General features: G+C 43.4%; 1 protein-coding gene across 8 annotated transcripts in view; it reads right to left on the bottom strand.

Moving 5' to 3' along the window:
* Nucleotides 1-10,891, bottom strand: part of PTPRS (protein tyrosine phosphatase receptor type S) — a 521,512-nt gene that overhangs the window by 130,587 nt on the left and 380,034 nt on the right. For all 8 annotated transcript variants that reach the window (XM_086947045.1, XM_086947049.1, XM_086947044.1 and 5 more), the window contains exons 9-10: nucleotides 9,824-9,957; nucleotides 8,089-8,233 (exon numbers count right to left, since the gene is read on the bottom strand). In XM_086947045.1, coding sequence (XP_086803171.1) covers nucleotides 8,089-8,233; nucleotides 9,824-9,957 — 279 coding nt within the window. The remainder of the gene's footprint in view (nucleotides 1-8,088; nucleotides 8,234-9,823; nucleotides 9,958-10,891) is intronic.

Raw genomic sequence — 10,891 nt, 5'->3', positions numbered from 1 at the left:
CTCGGGGGTACTAAGTTAAGTGGTTACTTACCAGTAGGAGTAGTTTTGCAGCTTGAAGAATTTTCTGGATTCACATGCTGTGCATTATTCCACCATATAATGGTTGGGTCCGGAAACGTTTTTTTTGTTGGTGTTTTGGGTGTCGCTGACATTTGGTGGTAAGTCCATCGCTTATGCTACGTCAGACGGCGCCCCAGAAGTTCCTGTAAGGCAGTAGGAGCGCATGTGAATCCAGAAAGTTCAAGCTGCAAAACTACTCCTACGGGTAAGTGACAAATTTATTTTGTAGCATGATTTCTTTTCTGGATTCACATGCTGTGCATAAATCCTGTCCCTTGGGTTGTTGGGCTTGAAATGTGGATGTGTTGGCAAACAGGTGTTGTAGTATCTTCTGTCTCACCTGTGCCTCTTTGTTCATTTGAATTTCCACACAGTAGTGTTTTGTGAAGGTGTGTGGAGATGACCAGGTTGCTGCTATACAGATTTAGTCAATGGATACATTTGATAAGAATGCAAGTGTTGTGCCCTTCTTTTAGGTTAAATGCACTCTGCGATGCACGGGTAATGTCTTTCCCGTTCTATCTAGAGTGGTAGGTTTGTATAGTTTTCACTATCCATCTTGCAATCGTTCCCTTGGTTACTGGTGATCCCTTGTTTGTTCTGGCAAAAGAGACAAATAATTTGTTTCTCTCACAAAAAACGATTGTTTCTTGTAGGTAGTACATTAGTGCGCTCTGCACGTCCAGTGTGTGAAGGGCCCTTTCTGCCTGCGTCTTTGGCTCTTGAAGAAAGTTGGTAGTTGTATGCTTTGATTGACATGGAATTGTGTCACTACCTTTGGTAGGAACTGTTGATTTGTTCTAATGACCACACTGTCCTTGTGGATCTGGGGTTAGAAATTTTAAATCAGTCTTGTGCATGGGTTCAAAAGGCTTTGTCATTAATTGCGTTAGCATCGTGTTTAGGTTCCACATTGGGGTTGATACCGTACTTGGTGGTTCAACCCTTTTTGAACCTTCAAAAAATCTTTTCACTACAGGAAGTGTGAAGAGAATGGTTCTTAATGTACCTCTGGTACAAGCTACAATGGCTGCTAGATGTATCTTTAGTGACGTCAGTCCGCTGCCTGATAGGCATGTGAGATACATCAGTTCTGTTTCCTTTTCTGTTCTGGTTTCCATCCTACTGTTGCTTATGCACCAGTGGATGTATCAGTTCCATTTCTCCATGCAACATTTTCTTATGCTTGGTTTCTAGCTTCCCTAAGGATTTACATCGTCCGAGGGGGTAGTTGTAGGTCACCGAATTTTAAGTATTCAGGAACCATGCTGCCAGGCTGTGTGGCTGGTTCTGCCTTGATTGGGATCCTGCACCCTTTTACCATCTCCAGCAGGTCAGAATATCAGGTCTATCTGGCCCATTGTGGGTCTATGAGGATGAGCATTGTCCCTGGCTGTCTGGCCTTGTCTAGTTCCTTTAGGTTCAGGTGAATCGGTGGAAAGGCATATGCAAAGTTCCCTTACCAGCTTGTTGACAGGACATTCCCTGTGGGCTGGTGGTGTGGAAACCTGGAAGTGACGTCTTGGTATTTTCCTTTTTTTGTACTTTCCAAAAGATCTATGCTTGGTGTGCCCCCAACTTGGAAAATATTGTCTAGTACCCCCTGTTTCATCTCCCATTCATGGTGTCTTGCCTGCTCAGACTGTCTGTCTCTGTGTTTTGTGTCCTTGGGAGGTGAACCGTTTGAAGTGTGATTTGTCTTTGAATGGCCCACTATCATATCTCCTGATCTAGTTTGGACAGGGTGAATGACGTTGTTCCTCCCTGCTTGTTGAGGTAGAACATGGTTATTGTGTTGACTGTTAGGATCAGTACAGAATGACCTATTACGTTTGCTTGGAATGCTTTAGGGCAAGAAAGGCTGTCTTAATCTCTAGATAGTTTGTGTTTCACAGCATCCGTTATGTGTCATAGTCCTCTGACCTTCAGGCTGCCTGTGTGTGTCCCCAACTCTTGTGGGATGCGTCAGTCATTCTGGTCACCGTGGGAGCTGGTGTTTTGTATGGTCTCCCTATGGTCACATTTGTCAAGTTCCACCACTGTATTTCCCTTGGTACCTTTACGGTAACAATCACTAGATCCTCCCAGCTCCCTGTAGAGCTGTGTCTTCCTAAGACTAACTGCTATTAGCACAAGAACGATGGATTTAGGCCCAGATCTTTGTACTGGGGTGAATGTATGACATTGTTCTGCATTCTGTCCATCAATTGTTGTTTTTGCATTTAACTGCTATTAGCGCCTTGACGCCATTTGGCATTTGTTGGCCTTTCAAATCTTTCTCATTAATTAATTCAATCATCTTTGTGGTCCTTCTGCAGGCAAAGGTTGCAGACTTTACAGGGGTCTCTTTTTGTGAATTTGTGATGGCAGTTGGGGCCAAACTTGAAAGGAATATTCTCCACGACCCCTTTCTGCCTATCCCATCTTTATTCTCTGACCACGTTGATCTCACTGGGGGGTCCCCCATTGGGATCAAAAAGGCTTCCCTTCTCTGCATTAGATTTTCTCACGGTCTTCAGTGATTTATGTTTATTTTCCAACTTCCAGTCTTCTCTCAAAAATTCCTTGGAGCTCCTTCATCATGCTTCCAGGCTCAACAGCGGGAAAAAAGAATCTGAAGGTGGCGACCATGCACAGGAACTTCCAGGGCACAGTCTGATGTCACACAAGGGATGAACTTACAACTAAATGGTGGGCGACGACACCCACAACAACAACAACCAAATAAAGAAAAACACAAATGTTTCTGGACCCAACCCCTAGATGGCGGAGTAATGCACAGCATGTGAATCCAGAAAAGGATTTATGCTGTAATACCGTAGTGATGGCAAATACATGATGTTGAAGGACTTCCCCCTACTAACATTGGTTAAGGTACCTTTTTACAAAACTGAAAAAAGAAAAGAAAAGTGAGAGCACTGCACTTGGCAAAATCCGACTCTCACCTACCCACGCCATGGTGTCTGGGATTGTTCACAGTCACACTCAGGATTGTTGTATCCCAGGAAGGGTAGGTGCTGCTTTGTTGCAATACAGCTGCACCCAACACTGAGTGCTAAAGGAAACGCGTGTGGGCAGATCAAGACACAGATGGTCTTATATTCAACCGTGGATTCAATTCACAATGTGCAGCTGAACCAAGAATCTGGTTTCCAGATGGTACAGACTATGTGCCAGAAAACAGGAAAAATAACATGCTACTGACATTGCAAAGCTAGTATAGGCTCTGCATATGTTGTAGAAAGTAAGGCATGGCAAACAAATGGCAACATTTCCAAAACTCACGAGTAGTGGCTGTCCACTTAATATGCAGGGGACCATCAGGGAGAGCGTCTCCTAATGTAGCTGCAGTACACGGATGGCCCTCGATAGTGCGACCTCTGTAAGGTGCCTGTGGAAGTGCAGCATGCATCTGAGACTCAGTGCTCCATCATCAAAATATATGCACATGCGTGGACAATTGAGGACGCCGCTGGGAGCTGTCGTACAAGTCAGGTACGGACATCTGCCCACCCTGATGGTCCACAGCATATTAAGTGCCTGGCTGCCACTGGTTACTCAATCCTTTTCTATTGAACCCTGGGGCAACTGACACTTTAACGATTACTCCTCTGAAGTGTAATGCATATTTTTTACTTAGGCTCCACCACTTTGAGTCCTGATGATGACCCCTAATTTCTGACAGGATCGAAACGTCGTTGGCCGTGGCGCGGACCCTTTACATACATTTTTTATTAGACATTAACAAGCCATGCTGTTCTTGTATATTTGATACACACAATGATTACTTTTAACACATGTGTATCAGTTTGAGGAGAGCACCAAACAGGTTTCTATCATTGGCACCTACTGCATTGTTGCAATATAGCTTTGGTTTTGCATTTAATGATTGAATTCCATTTGAATAGGATACCAATTATTTTTCATTGACATATTAGTTAGCACTGTTCCAGTACGAGCTATAAAACCCCACATCTCTAGTGATTCTTGGGTTCACCCTTGTGCCATTAACTACTGTGGAAAGTCAAGCTGGCTACTCAATCGGGCCCTGACATGGGCCGACATTTTGTTTATGTTTTTAAGTCCCAGGAGCAGAACACAACGTTGGATGCTTCATAGAGTAGAACTCTTACCCAATGTCCTGAAAAAAGGCAAAATGCCCAGAAAAAAGGGAAATATACTACAAAGAGGGAGACTAGCACAGCCTGTGTCTGTGGGACTCTTGAGGAAGTCTAGAGTGATACTAAAAGAGACAATTGGAGTTTTGTACTCTCACAGTACAGCAACCAGAGAAGTGGAAACCCATGGTTACTCTCATGCCTCTGTGCCTACAGTTGTCATTAGATGAGCATGTTTGACGCAAAATTCTTATAGCAGTCTCTAAGCCGTACCTTATTAAACTCAGCATTAACCATATGCTTTGCTGGCTTGCCAAGAGTAGGTCCATATTCTGAAAGTGAAAAACCTTCTTAAAGTCATGAGCAGAAGAACTGGTTCTGTATGTGTTCTAAAGCAGAATCCCATTCCCATTCCTTTCTCTGCTCAACTATGCCCACCCATCTGTAACCCCTGAATATTTTTGAAGGTTTTCTGCATTACCAGGCAGTCAGTAATCTTTGAAGGGATGCCGCTATTAAGACAGGAAATGTTTTAGGCTTTTTCATGGAATTAACAGTGCTGAAAAGTAGACGTTCGAAGAAGCTTGCATATGTATCGCGCCGGCTTTCACTTGGATTCTGGGATAAAATCCCTTGATAAAGACCTGGAAGAGGATATGCAGTTGACCATGGGGAATTTCCTTCCACAGTGCACTGTTATTTTTCGAAGTCTTAAACTTCCAAATTGGAAGCTGCACTACCATCAAAACAATACCTTGGGAAGGCAGTTTAAACACCAATTACCCTTCTGATGTAGAATCATGCCCGAAGCCAAGGAACTCAAAATTTCAAAACAGTCAAGTGCTCAGACATGAACATGCAGGCCAACCTCGATAATACCATATATTATTATTATTATTTTGTTTACAAAAAGGTTTCTTTTTTGGCAAGCAAAACATAGGGAATATTGTGTTTCAAGATTTAATTATCATTCTACTGATCGCTCTGGTTTGGAGGTTGTGTTGGGCTGATTGCTTCGTGTGCAACTAGCTTCATTTTGGGTAAAGCAGTGTTTCAGGGCTGAGGTTTGCTCCTTTACTAAGGACTGGTCAGGATAGTGAAGGGGCTGCATTCTGGAGTTAAGGGACCTTAATGATGAAGTGCACCGCATGCTCAGGAGAACTGCATGTAGCCAAAAACTTAATTTCATTTCACAACAGAGAAGAAAACAAAAAAAGTCGGGTTAAGATGTGGCTTGTTCTTCTAGGGAGGCCTGTCACACAGAGTGTTTTGACTGAAACAATTCTTTCTAGGTTAATCTTTTGGGCTAACAGGAATTAACTACTTCAAAGCGACTTACGCTACGGGCAACGTCTGCCACTGGTATGGGCCAGTAGCGACATGGGTTGTTTGGGGTGCCATCCAACTATTGCAAAGTTTCCTTCGCACACCAGAGAATGGAAGTTCTTGTGTTGATCAGTATAGTGCGTGCCTGTCCGAATATAGGATTGGGTGGTGTATTTTCTTAGCAGGCATAACTCATGGTGCTGTTGGATAGTTTGAAGTCGATCTAACAGCATTGGTGTGCGGGTTTATGCTACTGGTGTCAGAGAGCATGTGGCAGAAGGGATTTACTAAATGCTTTATATACCGGCTTTTGGGGCAGTAATACTCCTTTCACACAGCAGTTCGAGATGTGTCAGCTTGGCATGCTATCTACATGACTTGATAGAACAATAATTTGAGAAAGCCATATGTACGCCATCTACGAACTCAGTTGGATGGTTGAGAGCTGCCCTAATATGTTCCTTTGGGGTTTTACACGAGGTGTCTTGATGGCTAGTAGTGTTGGGAACCGTGTGATGTGTTCAGCACTGGAGAAATCTTTGTTTGGGTCTGGGAGAGCACCTGTTCGACTGTCACTTATAGCATTACTTGGGTGTGGAGACAGTATGATATAGCTTTATTCAGGTCTGGCCTGCACATGATGTGTCCCCCATATGTTTACATTTACAAGCAGTCCTGCATTAGCGTGACCAGCTTTTTTCTAGTCCAGCTTTCAAGACCCCAGATGACTAGAAATAGAGGAAACAGCTGTTGCAGGCCAATTGATCTGTGAAAAAATCCTGCAAAAAAGAGCACAGTTTCTGGGGAAGGCCCAGTTTTCAGATCTTTGCATCTGGGAAGCTGTCCTCTAAGCCCCAGCAAGGGCAGGATTCCATTAGACTAAATGGAGCACCAGTGGTCCACACATGAGTTTCAATTCACCTCCGATCTCCCATCAAGTCTTCACCTCATCCACCCCAGAAATGAACTGCAGTTGTAAGGGGTTACAAGAGTGTATTTTTAGCTGAATTGACCAGCCCTACACCAGCAGGCATAAGGTCATCCAGTCTTTTTTCCCCGGCCAAAGTTTTATGAACAGCTCATTCCTAAACATCCTCAAGTTCAAAAGGATAGTTAGAAAAAGACTGAGATAGGACAACATTGCTCCTACTGAAGAGTAGCAATGTGGCCAATGCCCTCCATATCAATGTAAAGTTTGGTAGCAGGTTACACTTTAAACCAACACAAGCTTTGGAATTAGATGCCAGATCTGGCAAATTTATTTTCGCATCCACTGTTCCCATGTTTGCAGTGAGGTAACAGAAAGGTTCCAAGCTTGAGGGGGTGCCTGAAAGCATGTATGTAGAGCTGGAAGAAGGGAGCTAAGGGCAGACAAGACAGTATCAGTGAAGGTTTTTTAGATGGAGGGATGACCTCAGGGAAGCACTGCAAGAGTGCAGGCACAGTGAAAGAAATGCTTTCATAAGACAAAGTGGAATAGATGATTCTCTTCGATTATCTGAGATCTCTAGAAACAAAAGCATGGGTTTCTGCACGTATGAACGAACATGGAAGCTTAATTTTGCTTCCTGGTGGATACGACTCAGGCTTGTGGATTTGGAAATAGTGTTGTTTGCGTACTTTGTGAGTCTACAGGAAGTAAGATGTGAGCTTGGAGCCCAGCAGAAAGGTGCACTGCTTGCCTGCACCACACAACACGTGGCAATGGACGTATTGGCCAACTTGGGTAATGGGTCGGTGGCGTAAGTGATGAGATCCTAGAGCTCCTTAGATGGAGTTGTAGGATTAAAGGGATTTCTTAGAAGAGAGCATTGGGTTTGGCTTTGCTGCTTCACAAAAACTATTCACAAACAGTGCTTAGAGTGGAAGGTAGGGAGGTAACAGGTGGTGGTACAGGTAGTAAGTACAGTGGCGTTGTAAGGCAGTGCGGTGATGGGGAGGATGGAAATGGTGATCAAAGCAATAGTGGATGGAAAGGTCTATAGCCACATCTGTTTGTCGCCACCCCCCTCCCCCCTTTTACTAATAAAAACAATTACAACTCAGTGCAGATAGTCACAGTACTCTCTGCCCTTGGTTACATCACTAAATGCTAACCAGGGTCACAGTGATCTGCATATTGCATATTCATTTGCTCCTGGCACCTGGAGATCACTTATTGCTTTCAAAATGTTCCCATTTCCAGGTGTCATCAAGCGGACTGGTAGATGACTCGGAATTATGTCCGAAACGTCTGCCAGCTATCATTAAACAGAAATCCGAAAGAAATTCTCAGTAGTTTTAGTTGTCCCAGAAAGGCTTATATGGCAGACAGCACATTCTAACTAAGCACATATGGTACAACAATATTAAACACAATTCCTTAAATCCACACACCATACATTAGATCTGCGAAAGAAGTTGCTTCAAATCTGGCTATACTTTTACTGAGCACGTTTTACGTAGATCTCACTTAGACCCCACCAACTCCAAAACAGGACCCATGCTACTCCACAATGGGAGACAAGCTGTTCATCGCCACACTTTGTTCTAAAAGGTGCTCCCCACGTCCCACAGAGAAGCCTGGAAAAGGAGAGACACCTACTAGACTGCAACGTTCTCTCTCTGATCTCGGCGGTCGCAGCTCCTAGGCCTATATGCGAGTGGGCAGCAAGGTGAAACAAATACTCTGTGTTAGGCTTCAGGCCCTCCACTGTGTACGAGGTCACTGGGTCAATGGTTTTTGAAATCTGAGGATGCAAAAAGCAACAAAGAGAAGGACATTGGTCAAACAAAGTTTGATGCATAGTTCACCAAAAGTGATCAAAAGATGCGCAAGACAGAAAAAAAGGCAGGTTATATATTGGAGAAGAGATTATTTGGGCTGTGTTGGACAACCACTACTTCCCATACCACCCACATGAGGATGAAGCAGCAAAGAGCCCAGTTGCCCCACTCCATCCTTTCTCTAGCAATGCACCCAATGAGTCCTGTTGCAAAAGTGATCATGGCCCTAAGTGATGTGAAAGCACCTCTAAGCCTCCTGACCCTCTTCCCATCCTGCCAGCACCTTTTCAGGTGCTTTACTTTTGTGATTGGTGCCAGTTTATAAAGGGAGTTGTGGTGAGCATTTCCAATTGCGAATTGGATACAATGCAAAGGGAATGTCAATATGTTGTCAAATTAGGTTTTCCCAAATATTTAAGGCAATATACAACTGGTGAATTTGAAGCAGAAGATAACAGTAAATATGACATTTGAATGATCATCTCAGCTCAAAAACAATAATAAATTGAGATGGATATATTTTTTATTAAGACAAGATCAAGAGTATAACCAAGGGAGAGGGTGGAAGTCTAGATTATTCAGGACGTCTAAGAGTTAATACTGCATCTTCTAATTTGCCATCCATAGCAGAAAGTTTACCTAGATGCAAATAACTAAAATCCACAGAATCACAGACCGGGAGGCTGCAGGGGCTTGGAAGTTAAGTTATCAGATTGGACAACAGCAAAATTGATATCATTGCCGGGTGGGAAAAGGTGCATTCAATATAGCGCTAACATGATGTCTGCAATTCAAACGAAATAGGTCGGCCCCATCGCTCCCTAGAGCTCAAGGACGGGGTTATGTTCCTAAAGATGTTCGCAATCCCCTCAGCCCCTTTTTCCTCATTACTAACCACTCTTAATATTGTCATTTAATGGTACCATTGTAACCAATGTCTATAGAAAGCCCAATGTCGGGTAGAAACATAGGATGCAGACGATGGTCTTCGAGCCACACTCCAAACCTCCTTACATTGCCTGTCCCTTTTTCCTGCTCCCTGCCCTCTCCTCTTCTCAATAACTCCGCTTCTTGTTTGGTATCCTCCTCTCCTTTTGCCAGTGCCTCCATGTTCGCAGGCTTCCAAGCTTCCCTCCTTTCTTGCATGAGGTTGTCCCCCTTATGGACCTGTATGCCTCAGCTTTTCCTACCCTTTCTCCTCCTCCCCACAACATCCTCTCTTCTGGTCTCCTGGCCTTCTCTCTTCTTTATCGACAGCCCCCTGCCCTTTTTCTGTCTTCCAGCACCCCAGTGCCCATATTCTTCCTCTGTCCGACCCCCTAACTACCATTTGTCTACTCATTGTTCTATTCTCCTTCCCACACTTTTTCTACATTGGCTTCCATCATCTGCTTCCATCTTCCAACTCCATCACCCTCACCACCATTCCTACATTACCCCGTTTACCATCTCACATGCTTCCATTTTCCCAGCCACGCCACCTCCTTGCCATGCCACGTAGCCCATTCTGTCCCCACTGAAACTTTCCTCAACTTCTGCCCCTGGGCCCTTACCTCCTTCCCTTGCGGTCCTTCCTTGTAGTACAGTTCGTATGAAATGACGCTCTCCTGCCGGGGTGGGCTCCAGGTCAGCATGATGCTCGTCTCAGTTTTAGCTTCTGCCCTGAAGTTCATTGGTTGACCAGGAACTGATATTGTGATAAAGATACATTGTGGAAAAAGAGAGTAACAGATTCAGAAAGCAAGTAATAGCAACTCTGATGAGATAAAGTGGAAAAATGCACGTGGATGCAAGACACCCCTGGCAGTCAGTAACATCTAAAGAGAGGATTTGTGGGTACTCAATGGCAGGGGGCACTCTACCTCTTAGGAACACTCACTTTAGTTGGGTAAACAAAATTGGGTGTAAATCTGACATAGGACTGCACAAGACACTTAAACTATCTACAACTATGAAGCAGACTAGTGTGTTTCTTGGTAAAGGTGTCCGTTTTGGGGTGATGGGTTGAAGTTGGAGGAAGAAGGAGGATGCTAAACAAGTGACTTATATACTGCTTCTGCAGAGTGGCATTACGAATCCACGTTCCAAGTGTCAGCAGAGTGTACATAAAGAAGAACGATCACCTTCTACCAAGAATTGCCAGGTCTTAAACGTTTAAGAGTAATGAAAAGGCAAGTGATACACATCAGACAATCTGGCAAACCAAAGAAAGAACAAATTTACAAATCCACGTAAATACTGTTTGGTGCCAGCAGTTGCGAATGATATTGCATTTGCAATGAGTGCAGGTGAGTATATATATATATATATATATATATATATATATATATATATATATATATATATATATATATATATATATATATATATATATATATATATATATATATATATATATATATATATATATATATATATATATATATAAAGGAGAGCTTGAAGCAGGGAAACAATCCTATATAGAAGCTCTAGACACCCTCTAAATCGGATTGGCTTGAGCACACATTTTCATCAGGGGCCATTAGAGTTTTAAGCCACTGGGGCCACTGTCTTTATGCATCACTAATAAAAAAATGTCAAAAGCAACAGGAATGAATAGGCACAAAATCACATTGCCTAAC

This window comes from Lissotriton vulgaris, chromosome 12 (assembly GCF_964263255.1).
Source record: "Lissotriton vulgaris chromosome 12, aLisVul1.2, whole genome shotgun sequence".
NCBI classification, from domain to species: Eukaryota; Metazoa; Chordata; class Amphibia; order Caudata; family Salamandridae; genus Lissotriton; species Lissotriton vulgaris.
The sequence above is the reverse complement of the archived record's forward strand: the minus strand, read 5'-3'. Positions and strand labels throughout refer to the sequence as shown.